This window comes from Vanellus vanellus (genome assembly GCF_965231255.1).
Source record: "Vanellus vanellus genome assembly, chromosome: 5".
NCBI lineage: Eukaryota > Metazoa > Chordata > Aves > Charadriiformes > Charadriidae > Vanellus > Vanellus vanellus.
The window spans coordinates 26,827,695-26,845,311 of record NC_138910.1 but is presented as its reverse complement, the minus strand read 5'-3'; the positions used below and the strand labels follow the sequence as shown (position 1 = coordinate 26,845,311).

At 37.3% G+C, this 17,617-nt stretch overlaps 1 protein-coding gene across 1 annotated transcript in view; it reads left to right on the top strand.

Annotated features, from left to right (window-relative positions):
* Positions 1–17,617, top strand: part of TTN (titin) — a 244,271-nt gene that overhangs the window by 120,299 nt on the left and 106,355 nt on the right. The window contains exons 141-150 of the mRNA XM_082483816.1: positions 955–1,035; positions 1,286–1,366; positions 1,675–1,758; positions 2,086–2,235; positions 8,371–8,496; positions 13,725–13,820; positions 14,392–14,466; positions 15,401–15,481; positions 16,667–16,771; positions 17,294–17,371. Of these exons, the coding sequence (XP_082339942.1) occupies positions 955–1,035; positions 1,286–1,366; positions 1,675–1,758; positions 2,086–2,235; positions 8,371–8,496; positions 13,725–13,820; positions 14,392–14,466; positions 15,401–15,481; positions 16,667–16,771; positions 17,294–17,371 (957 nt within the window). The remainder of the gene's footprint in view (positions 1–954; positions 1,036–1,285; positions 1,367–1,674; positions 1,759–2,085; positions 2,236–8,370; positions 8,497–13,724; positions 13,821–14,391; positions 14,467–15,400; positions 15,482–16,666; positions 16,772–17,293; positions 17,372–17,617) is intronic.

Here is a 17,617-nt window from a genome sequence, read left to right as displayed (position 1 = left end):
CTACTGTTTTGAGAATTCTTCTTTTTGAATCATAGCTATAATCAGCATACCGGTGTGTTAGAAATACTGATGTGGCTGGGCAGAGATGAGACTGATGCTTGAGAACCAGAGCAGAAATCCTAGAGTAAACAGGGCTTCTATGATCTGAAATACTCCTGACTAACAGTGAAAAATTAGCCCCAAAAGAAAGTTTATTAATTTCAAAGTATAGAAGAAGTGATACAGGTGTCTAATGCAGGAGAAAACCCTCTGTGTATAGATGAAAAATTGATATCAAGAAGTCATCGTGCAGAGAAGAATGTGACAAGGAATACAGGATGGACAGTCAAATGGGGATTCAGGAGGTGGCTGAATAAGATGGAAAAATGATGTAATGTAGAAGGCAAAGAAACTCCAAAAAACTCTGAGGTGTTTCCTCGGACTTTATAGGGACATAAAAGAACCTGAAGCCAATAAACATGTCAAATAAATGGCTCCATTAAGAACCTCCCTACTTTGCAATTTCTACTGAAGGGTTTTAGACATAGCTGTAAGATTCCATACAATACCTGAAAACAACTTCTTTCCTTAAAATGCCTGACACATCCAAGGAAGTAGTTGTAGAAGAGAAAATCAAAGTTGCTATTCCTAAAAAGCCAGAAATACCATCAGCTAAAGACACTTGTCATTAATAAAACTCTACCAATAATTTGTATTGCTGTCACTGATAAGACCTTTTTGATACTATTTCCCCATCTTTCTATCTTAAACTGTGATTTTTGTATTTCATTTTTGGGTGTGGCCTCTTTACTCCTCTCAAATGACTCTCAACCTAGATTGAGAGCAAAAAACCTATTTGGTAAAGGGTATTATGTTTAATGGATGTTAACTGGAATAATTTTGTTTATTTTTCCACTTTAATTCTATTTAAATTTCTTTAGATTCTTAGTATTAACATAATCATTGATTTTAAAGTGCCAGAAGTGCCCAAGAAAGTCCCAGATGAGAAAATACCAGTTGCGGAGCCTAAAAAACCAGCAGTTCCACCAGCTAAAGGTACTTGTCATTATGAAAAAAATAACAGAATCAAACCCATCACTCTTTTATTGTTTTAACACTATAAAAGATAGTACCCAAGACCTCTGTTAGAATTTTCTTCTGTTGTGAAAGGTTTTTCAAGTGAAGAAATGTGTTGTGTGAAAAAAATAGATCTTGGTAATTAGCGTTCTCACTAAGACTGTTCTGTTGTTATGCTTTAATGTTGTTTATGAAATTCTTATAGTAAAAGTTATTAATATTTTTCAAGTGCCTGAGGTACCAAAGAAAGTGGTCCCAGAAGAGGTTTCAGTTAAAGTGCCAAAGAAACCAGAACCTCCTCCAACTAAAGGTAACTGCTGTACGCAATTAATGAAAGAAAACCTTTTCATTGTCTAGAGTACCATTTTAACATATTGGTAATTTACTTTTACCATAAATGTTCTATAAAATATTTTTGTTGTTTAAATTGTAATTTTTGCATCCGTACCTCAGTGAGATATCGGAGAGAATTTTCTGTAGGCAAAGAAAAAAGTTGATATTCACATCCAAAACCACTGACGCTTTTCATGTCCCTGAGTTTTACTTCTTCTTAGTGTCTTAACGCTGCAGACATATATTTTAATTTCTTAAAAATAAAATTAATTACTTTCCTTAAAGTGCCTGAAGTGCCCAAGAAAGTGGTTTCAGAAGAAAAAGTACACATTGAAGTTCCTAAAAAACCAGAACCTCCACCACCTAAAGGTACTTGTTCAATACTGATAAAATTGCACAGAAATTTTAATGTGTTTCTCTAAATATTATCTTTTTTTGTGTTATCCTCTTTTGTTATATTTTAATATTTATAAATGTTACAGATTGTGTTGTGTTCTTCACTTGTGAATAGCTCCCAGTAAGCAACAATGACTATTAATAGTGTGATTCAAGCAAGACAATAAAAAATACAGGCTATTTATAAAGGGTACTTTTTTTTCTGATGCTGTTTGGTAGTTTTCACCTTGGAGCTACTGTTGCCTTTTTAATTCGTATTCTTCAAATTCCTGAAAGTAAAACAAATAAATATTTTTAAAGAACCTGAGGTGCCAAAGAAAGTTGTTCCAGAAAAGAAAATACCTGTGCCTAAAATAACGGAACCTGAGGTTGTGCCGAAAGAACCAGAACCTGTGGTTGTCCCAGAACCAGAGGCTGCACCTGAAGAACCAGAACCTCTACCAGAGCAAGGTAAATCTCAACACTAATAAAATGACAAAAGCAATATTTTTCTTCTTTTCTTTAACATTGTGATTTTCCAGGCCTTCTCTTTTCTGAGATTCTAAATTCTACTTGTTCTATGTATCTGCATGTGTGTGTGAAACAGACATAAGTGGGTCTTTTTGAAGGATAGTGACAAATCCTCGATATCTGAATTGTCTCTATTTTATACTTCAATTCTTCTTACTATTTTGCATTATTCTTACTGTTCTATCCACTTGGATATATGAAAACAATCACAACTAATATCTTTAAAGTGATAATAGTAGAAGAAAAGAAAATACGCATTCTAGTACCTAAGAGAAGATATCAATGTGATTGAAATACCAGAAGTTCCACCAAGAAAAACTAGATTTCATCACTGCCAATTCTTGAAAGAGTCTTCAGCTTATTACCTGCAATGTTATTAATATCTTTTGTCCTGTCCATTCTGTTTATAATTATAATGGATTTTACTTATAGCTTAAGTTATACTATCAGTGCATGTGTGCACTTGCATATGGGGGCATGAGGTTTGGGGACGGGGTGGGTGTGTACAGCAGAGAGAAAAGCCAAGATGTGGTATATTCATTCTTAAAAAGGCCAACATAAATGATTGATACCTGACATGTTTTTAATGTTTTCATTGTCATTGTGGGTTTATGTTTTATGATTCACTTAAATTTGGTATGATTGCCTGTGCAGTTGTTAAATTTAGAACTAATATCTTTTATGTACATAAAGTGTCCAAGACAACTTTCGCAGAAAAGAAAGTACCAGTTCAAGTTTCCCGGAAACCAAAGCCCATTGCAGGACCCCCAAAACCAAAGCCTCAAGACGTAGAACTTCAAGAAGCTGAACCTGCTAGAGTGGCCCAAAAACAAAAGCCTGTTGTGGCACCCCAAAAACTAGAACGTGTTGTGGCATCTGAGGAGTCCACAACTGTTGTGGCACCCCAAAAACCAGAATCTGTTGTGGCATCCCAAAAACCAGAGCATGTTTTGGTGCCTGAGAAACCAGAGTTTGTTGTGGTACCTGAGGAACCAAAGACTGATGTGGCATCCCAAAAAGTAAAGCATGGTGTTATACCCACAAAACAAAAGCCTGTTGTGGAACCCCAAAAAATAGAACATGTTGTAGCGGCTGAGAAACCAGAGTTTGTTATGGTACCTGAGGAACCCAAGCTTGATGTGCCACCCCAAAAGCTAAAGCATGGCGCGGTGCCCTCAAAACAAAAGCTTATTGTGAAAACCCAAAAAACAGAGCCATTCATGGCCCCTGAGGAACCTGAGCTCACTGTGGTGCTTGAGGTATCAGAGACAGTTGCATCAACCCAAAAATCAGAGCGTGTTGTGGTGCCCCCCAAAACAAAACCTTTTGCGCCACCCCCAAAACCAGAGCTTGTTGTAGCACTTGAAGAAACAGAGTTTGTTGCAGAATTCCAAAAATCAGTGCCTATTGCAGTGTCCAGAAAATCGAAGCCTGTTGTGGCACCATGCAAGCCAGAACCTGTCGTGGTGCCTGAGGAACCAGAACCAATTTTACCACCCCAAAAAGCAGAGCCTTCTACGACACTTCGAAAACCAAAGCCTGAAGTGGCATCCAAAGAACCAGAGCCCGTTTTGGCACCTGAGGAACCACCACCAGCCAAGCTGACCGAAAAGCAAGAGAGTGTTTCTATACCTAAAAAGAGAGCAGCTCTACAGTCTGAAGGTACCTCTTACAAATAGGATCTCTTTTTCTTCTTTTGAGTATACTATGTTTCACTCTTTGTTTTAAAGCTTAATACACATAACTAAAAGATACTAATATCTTTAAAGAGCCTGCAATGCCCAAAAAGGCAGTCCCGGAAGAGAAAATTCCTATACCTGTTCCTGAAAAATCAGAACCTCCATCTGCCAGAGGTGCATGTTATGATGAATACATGAAAAACACATCTAATCTTCTTCTCTTAAGTCTTATCTTAACCTCTTTTGTCCTGTCTGTCATTTCGAATCTGAGGTTTTAAATAATACTTGCTAAAACTATTGCACTGAGTATGAGTGTGTGCCAAATTGTTACTTCAGAAAATTTCTGTTGTCCTCTGAGTTTCAGTCTCTGTACTTATGTTCGGTTGTATTGTAATTGTAAAATGAAATGCACTAATATCTTTGAAGTGTCCGAGATGCTTGAGAGGGCTGTCCCAGAGGAGAAAGTGCCCATTGCTGCACCTAAAAAATCAGGAGCTCCACTTGCTAAAGGTACATACCAGCATGATTATCATCATATGGAAGGATTTTTGCTTTTTTAAATGAATCTCATTTTAAATTGATCTTTCACTGAATACTCTGATATCTAAAACGTGAGAGAGATGCACCAAATATGAGTTGTGGTGCAGGGGCGTTAAATGTTTCCCCAACTAAAACCATTCAAACTCTTGTACTGTTTTTTTTTGGCATATTCAAAAGGTTCAGGAGGTAAGATTTGATTTCATAAGCTATAGCAATAAATCAAGCAGGTATGATGAACTCCTGCCTACCAATAAATGCCAAAACTAATAAGAGAATGAATGCATAAACTGTTGTTCACATTATTAGTAGGGATGGTTTGGTACATAGCTCAGTGGGATTTGGCAGCATTAGGTTTACGGTTGGACTCGATGATCTTAAAGGTCTTTTCCAACATAAATGATTCTATGATTCTATGAGAAAGGACAAAATAAACAGACACTGAAGGTTTCAGCAGAGAATAGCAGTTTCTGTACATATAGGAAAATAATTGCAAATAACTCTATGTAGCTATCTTGCCATGGGTAGCATCAGAATCTTTTCTTTAAACAGTTAATTATAATTTGCCTTTATTTTGGTCATATGTCAACATTCTCCACGCTGTGATTTGTGAGTTATTAGATTGTATGAATAGCACCAAAGAGCTGTAAAGCTCTGTGACTACCTAATTCACTGAGCCTTTAAAGAGGCATTCATTTTCTCAGATTGATCAGGATGAGAGACTTTATAATTGAAATAGTAAAAAAGTTACATAAGATACTCTAAAACTGTACATACCATAGATTGATGCAGTACTGCATCATTTTATTTCCTTTAGAAAGTCCCAAGTACTGGCCAGAGAAGTAAACATTTCCTCTGCCACCAGATTCGCTCCATCTGAAATACGATGACTTTCCTCAAGTGAAGTACCACCTCACAGTGATTATATTTAAAGCATTTAAATAATTTAAATTCATATAACAGGAAACAGTTATAAGCAACATCTAGAGGTTAGAATGGAAACCAGAGCTGTTACAAGAAAGAACATGTGAAGCAAAAACAGAGAGGAAACATAAAAAGACAGAAAAAGAAAGGTGAAGTCAATCTGAAGAATAAAAATAGTGATAATATCCAAGTGACAAATAAAAAGATGACAGTGACTGCCAAAACCAGCACAGAACACAGTCATGAATGATGCATGACTGATCTTTAAATACAGTAGGATTCCATAAATAAGTCCCTTATCAGCTGTTACAAAGAGGGCGTATGTTTTCTACGTTTCTACCTTGACTCAGAAACAGAAACTAAGTACTGAATTCCCATTTCCTGTGTGATGTATTTGACACCCTCGTCATTCCACGTATTTGAAGGAAAGCATAGCTGATGACTGACTGTAACCACAGCACTTTCTCTAAGAAGACTGCATGCATGTATTATTGTCTTATTGTTTCATGTAAATTTGTAGACCCCAAAAAACTAAAATATACTAATATCTTTGAAGTGCTCAAGGTGCCCAAGAAAGATGTTCCAGAAGAGCCCACACCTGTAACTGTGCCAAAAAAGCCAGAACTTGCACCAGTTCAAGGTACCCGTCGCCCTGTGCATCAGCTGGAATGAGTCTGTTTCTTACTGTCTTACATGTTACTTCTGCTCTCTGTTATCCTGTCCATTTGTGATTACCTGAAATTTCTACGTTCTGTGCTGTGTACAAATTCTATTGTTAGAATGGCAAATACATAGGGAACATGTGGGACTCTCCCAATCTCTGTATGGGTTCAGAATACAAAATTCTATATATCAACACTGATCAGATACATGGAAAAGAGTGTTCTACTTTGGATTTTTAATTTAAATGTTTGTCATTATAATTTATAAATGGGTATTTTACCCAAGGTATTTTTCTTTAACCACTATGAACTGGCAACCCTGTCCCATTGTGTCCCATTGTGTGGTAGTAACAACCAGACGCAGTCATGACACAGCAAATTAAAAAAAGCATAAAAAAAAGAAAAAATGTAAAAACTGGTCATTTCAAAGAGAATGAGGAGGAAAGGTGGGTTCTACGGACCATGAAGGAACCAAAGCTCCTATGGGGAAAGAAGTCCCAAAGTAAAAAGAGAGACATAGCTAGATAGGACAGTAGTATATTAAGTCTTGAGCATATGTGATCTGCACCTAGATCCCAAATAACAGATTTACCAAACTCATTAGTAAGTGCAGTGCTTATTCAAATGCATGGTAGATCAGGATAGTCTTCATTCTGTGGTCAAATTTCATATGAGAAAAACATACAGCTCTACTCATACATTGATGAAACTTTTTTCTAACCATAAGCTCCTGGGGATCCAAGAAAGTGGGTTCTGCAAATCTACAATTGAATGGCATGTAGTTATTAGGAACAAGACCACCATATTTTCTGTATATGTGCAGAACAATTCTGCATCACACGAAGAACGAGAGCAAGGAAACTTGCTCGCTCTGCAGATAGTCCTTTTCTCCTCTCCAAATGCAATTTCTAAATACAGTGTTACAGAAGCCCTGAAACCTCAGTAAGTCAGAAGGTCCCACATACTTGTACTGCAAAAGAGTTGAAAAAACAGAACAGAAATAGAGGAGAGTAATGATGATGGCATTTCTATTCCTCACCCTGTCACTGCCCACACTGCTGAATGCAAAACACCAGCAGATTTATGAGGAACGGCAACAAGTAAGATACAGGCCGAGGTTGCTCCCAGAGAAAAGTCAGATCCCAGCAGGGCTGAGAACGACAGTCTCTCCTCCCAGGGACGGAAGTCAGCTGAGTACTGACAGGGTGTATCCTAATTCACAACTCACCCTCAAGCCATACCTAAACATAGCCAACAGTTTTCTCACAGAACCTCTGTGGCATCACCACTCTCGGCCTGTGCCTGTGCCCGTGTTTGCTTTTGTACGTTAGTGAGTGAGTGAGTGAGTGAGAGAGACACGAGTTGACACTGTGAGACAAGTATGGGTACTTTCATGAGCACCTCTCTAGTTTACGTTTCGTTGTTCTTCTTCCTGTTTATTGTATAAAACTGACTGTTACTAATATCTTTGAAGCACCTGAGGTGCCCAGGAAGGCTGCTCGTGGGGAAAAAGTACCTGTGCCCATTGCCAAAGCACCAGAGCTTCCAGCACCCAGAGGTACCTGTCTTCACAGATAACTTAACAAAGCAGATACTTCGTCTTCTTCTCTTAAGTGTTGTCCTACCCTCTCTTGGCCTGTCTCTGTTTCCTATGTGACACTCTCAAGGTCGTGCATGCTGGGTAAACAGTGCTGCACATGTGTGTGAGGTTTTGAGCTGGTGGTTGTGATGCTCTTTGTCTGTGTTGTCCCGGTTTTTACTCTGACTTGGCACATGTTTTCACCAATGTAAAATGAAACACACTAATATCTTTGAAGTGCCCGAGATGCCTGAGGCAGAGGTCCCAGAAGAGGAAGAGGAAGCACCAGAAGAGGTGGCACCAGTTGCTGAGCCTGAAGAGCCAGAAGCTCCTCCAGCTGAAGGTATACGGTGGTGTTCTGAAGGAGCCTGCCATGCCCTCTGGGTTGCTGCAGTAGAGTGCCCTTTGCCCTTCTGTGTTCTGTGGGGAGGGGTGAGAGCGGCATTTGGTCTTCTGGTGTCTGTATGTGCCTGTTCATGCCTGCAGGAGGGGGTGGGGCTCATTAGCCAGCGCGCTCTCATAAGCCTTTACTTCTGGCTCTTTGCTACAAGTAGGCCAGCTGAATGAAGAGTGGTTGTCTGAAGAGGACTGCCTGGTAGTCTGTCCAGGGTTTACTTTCCTGCTTTGCTGCTTGCCATTTGGCTCTTTGGTGACCTTTATTTCAGTCAAGTAAAAGGAACTAATATCTTTAAAGTGTCTGAGGTGGCCGTGGAGGAAGAGCCGGAAGAGGAGGTGCCAGTGGTCGTTCCTCCAAAGCCTGTGGCTGTGCCCAAGAAACCTGTGGCTGTGCCAAAGAAACCAGAAGCTCCACAAGCTAAAGGTATATCTTTTGGGGGAAGTTGCTTTTTATTTTAGTGTACTGATTTATATTTTCATTTGTTATCCCTTCTTTTGTGTACGATTTATGTGTCCTCTACCCCTTGCCTCTGCCATGCCTGTCTTTGCATATGTGGCTAACCAACCAGTCACTAGATGAATGTTAGTGTTAGAAATATCTAAACTCTTTGGTTTTATCATAAGTGTTATGATCTGTTGTATTTTGTCAACTGTGAAATTAAGAGGATATAATATTTTTAAAGTGGTCAAGGTGCCCAAGAAAGCTGTCCCGCAAGAAAAAACACCCGTTGCAGAACCCAAAAAACCAGAACCACCACCAGCCAAAGGTACATGTCATCACTATTAGTATCATCATTAGAAAGAAACATCATGCACTTCTGGATTTAAGTTGGACTAATTTTTCTGGTGATGACCTATCAGAAATAGATGCATAAGAAATATGAAGTGCAAGATGGACTGTCAAAAACATGACAGAAAAACTAGATACAATTACTTGAAAAATATCTGCAGCTTTCTGAACTTTTTGTAAAGTTTAAGAATTAACATTTACTGAATGCTCAGTTTAAACAGAATAATATGTTGTTCTGAAGAAAAGCCTGCAAATAAGTCTTCAGTTTAAAGAACATAATGTTACATCCCTGAATATTCTGATAGACTGTATTGCTGGTAGACAGCAGTAGTATCAGTGCTCTACACCTTTAAAAGTAAATTAATACCAGTATACATGAGGTAGATTTGCTGGCAAAAGACTCGGTATATCTACTAATGGTCTTATTATCGCATATAAGTGTCATTAATACAATCCAAAAGAGAGGAGAGAAAGTACATATTTCTGTAGACAATAGAATCTAAAAGACAGAAACTGGAAAACTGAAAGTGAAGAGGAGGTGTAATGAATGGAAATAATTGATAGAATAAAAGTGATAATGACTAATCAAATGTTATTTTCCTAAAAAAAAAATATATATATATATATTACGTTACAATGATAAAGTAGCCATGAATGATAGAAGACTGATATCCAAATACAGTAGGATTCCATAAATAAGTCAGCTGTTAAGATCAGCAGTTACGAAGAGGGCATATGTTTTCTACATTTCTACCTTGACTCAGAAACTAAACACAGAATTCCCATCTCCTATGTGATGTATTTGACACCCTCGTCATTCCACATATTTGAAGGAAAGCATAGCTGATGACTGACTGTAACCACAGCACTTTCTCTAAGAAGACTGTGTGCACGTATTATTGATTGTCTTATTGTTTCATGTAAATTTGTAGACCCCAAAAAACTAAAATATACTAATATCTTTGAAGTGCTCAAGGTGCCCAAGAAAGGTGTTCCAGAAGAGCCTACACCTGTAACTGTGCCAAAAAAGCCAGAACTTGCACCAGTTCAAGGTACCCGTCGCCCTATGCATCAGCCAGAATGAGTGTGTTTCTTACTGTCTTACATGTTACTTCTGCTCTCTGTTATCCTGTCCATTTGCGGTTACCTGAAATTTCTACATTCTGCATTGTGTATCAGTTAGGCATTCAGTCATCTAGTATTTTGTATAAACAACCCAAATGATACTTAGAATCTACTGTTTTGTTTTCATATTCTGAATGAGCAGAAACTGAAATGTTACATTTTAGAAACTGATTGTAAGTTTTTCAGATTACTCCCAAATTTTGTTATCTTAAATCGACACAGTGAATGTCTTCATGACTCTCTGGTATGTTTCAGTTAGTTTTATGATAGACATGAATCTTTCAAAATGAAAAATCAGTTATTACTCAGAAATGCACATATGAGGGCAGTAAGAAGAAGTGACGGCGTATCAAGTGTTAAAAGAAAAAGCTGATAATTTTAGAGTTTATAATGGAGAACAAATGGTTATAAAAACTGGTGAACCATACAGGCTGTGGAAGTTGCCACAGTGAAACGAAGATCAAGGCAAGAGAGCTACATAGGGTAAGAAAATAAGACAAAAGAAACACATAAAGGAAGAATGAAAATGGCAGACAGAATTAGGGACAGGGAGAAATACTGGATTCCTCACCCTGTCACTGCCCACACTGCTGAATGCAAAACACCAGCAGATTTATGAGGAATGGCAACAAGTAAGATACAGGCCGAGGTTGCTCCCAGAGAAAAGTCAGATCCCAGCAGGGCTGAGAACGACAGTCTCTCCTCCCAGGGACGGAAGTCAGCTGAGTACTGACAGGGTGTATCCTAATTCACAACTCGCCCTCAAGCCATACCTAAACATAGCCAACAGTTTTCTCACAGAACCTCTGTGGCATCACCACTCTCGGCCTGTGCCTGTGCCCGTGTTTGCTTTTGTATGTTAGTGAGTGAGTGAGTGAGTGAGTGAGTGAGTGAGTGAGAGAGACACGGGTTGACACTGTGAGACGAGTATGGGTACTTTCATGAGCACCTCTCTAGTTTACGTTTCGTTGTTCTTCTTCCTGTTTATTGTATAAAACTGACTGTTACTAATATCTTTGAAGCACCTGAGGTGCCCAGGAAGGCTGCTCGTGGGGAAAAAGTACCTGTGCCCATTGCCAAAGCACCAGAGCTTCCAGCACCAGAGCTTCCAGCACCCAGAGGTACCTGTCTTCACAGATAACTTAACAAAGCAGATACTTCGTCTTCTTCTCTTAAGCGTTGTCCTACCCTCTCTTGGCCTGTCTCTGTTTCTTATGTGACACTCTCAAGGTCGTGCATGCTGGGTAAACAGTGCTGCACATGTGTGTGAGGTTTTGAGCTGGTGGTTGTGATGCTCTTTGTCTGTGTTGTCCTGGTTTTTACTCTGACTTAGCACATGTTTTCACCAATGTAAAATGAAACACACTAATATCTTTGAAGTGCCCGAGATGCCTGAGGCAGAGGTCCCAGAAGAGGAAGAGGAAGCACCAGAAGAGGTGGCACCAGTTGCTGAGCCTGAAGAGCCAGAAGCTCCTCCAGCTGAAGGTATACGGTGGTGTTCTGAAGGAGCCTGCCATGCCCTCTGGGTTGCTGCAGTAGAGTGCCCTTTGCCCTTCTGTGTTCTGGGGAGGGGTGAGAGCGGCATTTGGTCTTCTGGTGTCTGTATGTGTCTGACCTTTAGCTTGGTCAAGTAAAAAGTACTAATATCTTTAAAGTGCCTGAGGTGGCTGAGGAGGAAGAGCCGGAAGAGGAGGTGCCAGTGGTCGTTCCCCCAAAGCCTGTGGCTGTGCCCAAGAAGCCTGTGGCTGTGCCCAAGAAGCCTGTGGCTGTGCCCAAGAAACCTGTGGCTGTTCCCAAGAAACCAGAGCCTGTGGCTGTGCCAAAAATACCAGAGCCTTTGCCCGTCCTTAAAAAACATAAAGTTCCTTCAGATAAAGGTATATACATCAGTGTCTGAGCCTCTCCTTTTCTTTATTCTCTGAGTACTTTTCCTCTTATTTCACTGATGTACACAGTGCTTAGGTATCTGAGTGAATAATCTTAAAATTTTATTCTTCATGTTTTGAATGCCTTACTCTTTTCAGTCATTGCGCTTTTAACTGCATGCCTTTGGATGTATATATGTATCTTAATTTTCACAAAAATGAAAGCTTACTAATATCTTTAAAGCACCTGAAGTGCCAGAAAGAACTGTCCCAGAAGAGAGAGAGTCCCTTACACCACCTAAAAAGCCAGAATTTAAAAGGCCAGAGCCTCCTCCAACCAAAGGTATATATTACCAGGAGGCATCTCCTGAGAAGGAATGTTTTCTATTCTTCTCTCTTTCTTTGTTCATAACTGAATCTATAAAATGTGTCAGTTGTATGTGGACTAACTTGGGCACAGTCATTAATGATTATGGCCACTGTTACTGTGATTTTCTGTGTGCTGGGTGTCTGTGTCTTTTTTATGTTTCATATGTACATTTATATACATGAAAATAAAAGGAACTAATATTTTTTAAAGTGCCTGAGGTGCCCAAGATACCTGTCCCGGAGGAGAAAGTACCTGTTGCTGTTCCTAAAATACCTGAGCCACTCCCAAGTGAAGGTATATGCCATCATAGCTATTACTGTAAGGACAATCTTTTGTCCTCTTCTTCCAAACATAAGCTTTAAAATAGATGTTGTCCTTTTTTTTCCCGTTGTAATGTTTGTAAATTGTTCACTTCATATTTTAGATGATACTGGACTGTTTCTTGTATCTACTATTATATTTTCATATTTGGAAGTAAAATATCACTTTCAAAATTCAATATTTTCAAGTCACGTGTGCTCCTACACAGGGTATTCCTAAGAAAGTGTGTCTCTCTTTAAGATAAGAATCAATTCCCACTAAATTTGAGTCTCTTAAAACCTAGTGTTTATATTGCTGTTATAGTCTTAAACAAATTGAGAGCCTTGAAGTTTTTATTCTTTCCAGTTACAATGACTCATCCATAAATTTAATGTTTAGTTAATGCTGTACACATAAAAAATACTATCCTTCAGACAGCCCTGATTCATTCTTGCCTAGAGAGAGACTTGTTTTTCAAAAGCATGCATTAACTGCAAAGGTAACAGGTACTGAGTGATTACTTACTCTAACATGTATTTGTCTGTGTCTATTGGAGTAGCTTTCTTTTTAGTGATATCTACATAATTGTTCATGTGAAACAATCTTATAATTAGAAACTTATACCAGTTGTCAATATTCTTTAAAGAATATGAAATCATAAAGGAGATTGAGCCTGAAGAAGCAGAAGAAATTCCAGTTGCAGAAGTAGAAGAAGCTTTACCAGTTGAAGGTATACAAAGTACCTGCCTAGAGGCTGCCGGACACCTTTCTTTCATTGCAGTTTTCTTCTTGCTCTGTCATTCTTCACACTTGTGCCTCTATGTTGTAGGTCTCTGCGTAATTCTTCCTCTGTTATTATGTTTTGGAAACGCGTTCTGATCTCTTAATTCTAAGTGCAACATACAGATTATGTTAAATGCTTTCACTTTGTTTCTTGTCAACCAGAGTCCTCCTGTCATTTGGTTTCCCACCTTTGTTCTCATGTTATTAACATACTTTTTAAAGTCATCTTGGACATTTGTATTTTGTGTGTGCTGCAAAGCAATAACCTAAGCCTCTTTCGTGCTCCCATTTAATTCAATGAGAATTTTTCACTGGCTTCATTGGAAGTGGAAAATGACCACCTTTACATTTGTACATTGCTCTTCACATAACTACTGTTGTAGTAAATTTATAGTAAATCTACCTAATATTATTTAAAGTGCCGGAACCTGAAAAGAAGATCCCTGAAAAGCGAAAACCACCACCACCTACTGCACCAACAGAAGATATTAAATTGGCAAAAGAGCTCCTTAAAGGTATAATCATCTGAAGCCACAATTAACAGTGGGAACTCAAACATATAATCCATTTAAATTATACTGATGAATCTCAAAAAGCATGCTTTTAAACCTGTCACTTTGTATCTTTTTTTTTTTTTTTTTCTAATTTACTATTGCTGTAATGGTGCGCCTTACTAATGTTCAATCGCTTATGAATTTTTACCCATGTTATGCCAAATCGGTTTACATCCATTCTTTTCAATAGTTATGGAAAAAAATTTATTAAAAAAAATCTTAACCAAGTTAACATATTCTTCTACCCTTAACATAATTCTTCTATCTTTAACGTGTTCTTATAAATGAAAAGAATCCCCAGCAGTAACTTGCTGGTGTTACTATACGAACACAGGTTTCAGATCAACTGCGCTTCCTACAGATCATCTGACTTCTTCTAAACAGTTAATCAGCCGGAATCTTAGCTTTACAAAGCTCTTATCTTTCTCTTATGTCAATAGTATCAATTAGATGTTTGGATTTTTTTAAAAAGTTCTTTTCTTTTTTGAATCTAATGATGTGTATGGTAAAACTAAAATAATTTTCTTTAAAGCTCCTGAATCAAGGAAGAAAGTTGTGACTGCAAAACCTGGTGAGCCTCCAAAATTGGAACCCCCACCTGCTAAAGGTACCTAGCTAATATAAGAATCTTATTTAAATTAAGCCTCTCATGAGCCTAGAGTTGTGGTTCTCGGTATCTTCTTTTTCTTTAATTTGCTCAGAAATGTGAAAAAGCTGTCTCTGTTGGATTATGCTCAACAGTGGACTCCGGTCTTAGATGTATATGTTCATGTTATATTTATGTCCACTTTAATCTCCCATGATGCAATTCATGAGATGCAAGAGACAGAATCTCAGAAGAGTAAGAGAGTTTTTATGAGTTTTGTCACTTGTGTAGATACTTACTTTGGTTCTCTGCTTGGGGAAAAATAAAAAAATACTACACGGTTTAAATATATATAGCATTGTTCAAACAGATTTAGTTATTATTTGTCTGAAATGTAACTTATTTTTGTGAGAGGACACTTTCCAGAGATGGAGATGAATAAGGAATTGAGCAAGTTGCTTTACAAGTACTCCCTTATACTTTTCATATATACCGCAGCTTAAGACAGGCTAAACAGCTAAGCAGTGAACATCTCTTCTTAATTCTGTTCCAAGTTTAGAAGTTAAACTAACTGGATCCGTATGAACATCATAGGTAGACAGTTCAGATGAATAGATATGTAAAATAAGCCTGTAGTGAAGGAGGAAAAGTAGATAAAAATGTTACTATGATAATTCTCTTTGAATACATAACCTTTATAGTTTTGTCAAACCATACTTCTCTTTTGTTGATTTGTATGAAAATTTTCTTCTATGCATAAGCCTAGAAGACAACTGTATGCAAATAATGTTGTAAAAGGATCAAACTATTGACTTCAATCTCAGCAATTTTACTTTTGCTTTTAATATTCAGTAGCGGACCAGCATTTGATTTGTGGTTTGGAATGCTTAGTTGTTGGTTAGCTCTTACTACGGTTGTGAACCCATAATAAAATCCGGAATAATATTCTTTTAAGTGCCTGGACTTGTAAAGAAGCCTCGCAGAGTAATTCCTGAAGTTACTCCTCCACCAAAAGAAGAAGTTGTTTTGAAAAGAGGTATGGTAACTTGGCCCTGTTTTTAAAAACCCAGCATATTAACATTGTTCAGTATATTCCCCTAAGTAACATTGTTTTGTGTGTGTGGTATGGAAAATTGCACATAGTACTATTTGATGTCTGTTTTTTGGGGAAAGACTTTATAGTTGCAGGGATGAAGTGGGGTTATCCTGAAAATCCATCAGATCCAAAGGATCTGTGATGAAAACAGAGCAGAACACTGAAAATCTGGTTCCCTATAACTGTCTCCTGTTTTCTTAATCTCTGTAAAGCTGACACTAGAGTTGACAGTCTTCCACTGCCTTCAGCTTCTGGACCCCTAAATATTTTCCAGTGACAGTGTAAATGTTATTAAAGTCACACATGTAGCATCTGCATTTTCTTTTATGGTTTACTTAGAAGTACTGCAAAGATTGTAAACCCTGTGGTGCTATTGGACATCAGTCCCCTTTCCAGCAAAGTTGGGAACCTTCTGAATAACTTCACGCTCAATTTTTGCTTAGAAAATGGAAGCACTGATTTTATTTCTCTTTGAAATAACACAGAGGGGTGATTCATGCCCGTGTACTTTACAGCTAACCTTCAAATTTCAGACAACATAATAAAATATAGATATTCAGTGTTTCAGATTGGATATCCAAGTCTGATTAGATATCCAAGACTGACTGATATCTGACAGGACAAAAATAAGTGAAATAAGTAAAATGAAAAACAGACATTGTATAAATTTGAGCTCTCTAAATAAAACACTTGAAGATTCAGTTTTGTTTTCTCACTGAAGTCAATGGGATTTTAATCCTGCATTTTTTCCCAGAAAATTATCTGTAACTGCAGTTATTAATGCATAATTACATCTATGAAGTCATCATTTAAATCTGATAAGAAATTTATGATACTATAAGAAATTTTATTCTGTCACAGACAGTTAACATTGACATCTTTTCCTCTCAGATGGACTGCTCTTAATAAAAGCATCTTTTTGTTCTCGATGACTTTGACTTTTTAAAGGCTTTCAGAATAGTATCTTGAATAGTTACTAAAAATCTTCCATTTATACTGAACTGTATATTTTTCATTCCCGTTTCTTCATGATTGTTGATATATATTTTTATCTTTTGTCTTGTTCACTGTCTTATTCTTTTCTTTACCTGTACTTTAAAAACTGAAATTCCTTTTCTTTTAAAGTTCTTAAAAAGAAATCAGAAGAGGAAGAACCTAAACCAGAAAAAGAACCTAAACCAGAAGTTAAACCAGTACCTACACCAGTAGAAAAAATTAAGAAACCTGAAGGTACTAGATTACATTCAAATCTATCTGGTAAAGTATAGTTAAAAAAAAAAAATCCCACTTTTAAGTAATATTCTCTGAAATTCAGGAATGAAAGTGAGGTTTTAAAAGATGACTTGCATTAATCTAATTGTGTAAATTAAAGCTTGGCTGAAAACACAGCCAAATTTGACATCCACATTTGGGTCTGAATTCTGGATTTTGGGATTGTTTCTCAGTCTTCACTGTGTATAGAAGAGAACTTTACAAATATTTTATAATACTGATAAAAATATAACTACAGTGAAACAGTTAATCCAAGCATTCTTTTAGTTAACATTTTTCAAATATTTGTCCTTTTGTCCATTTAGTGTTTCTAATTTATTCAAAGCTCACTCTTAAAAATACATATTCCTAAACCTTATGAGCATCTGAAACTGTTTATGTCTAAAAAGAATTAATTTTTAAAAATATATTGGAACTAATTGTATTTGGGGATTCAAGGTGTTTCAATATATCTTACAAAATTAAAATAATATTTTAAAGTCCCAGAAGTTCCTAAGAAGAAAACCGAGATACCTGTCATAAAAAAAGAGGAGAAACTTGTGCCTGAACCGCCAAAAGGTACAGACGTATGATGCTCTTTTTCTTTATTGCAACAATTAAATGGTATTTATTGCCAAATATCATGCTATATTAACATAATGCGTTACTATCATCCAGTCTGTCCATGACTATTGTGTCATCATTAACCACTTTGCATTCTTCTGGTTTTCTTGTTTGTCTTTAATTCTTTGGTGCTGGAAAAATTCATCTTTTTTCCATTGTATCTTGCTTTACAAGAGTTCATCTGAAGTTAATTTCTTGCTT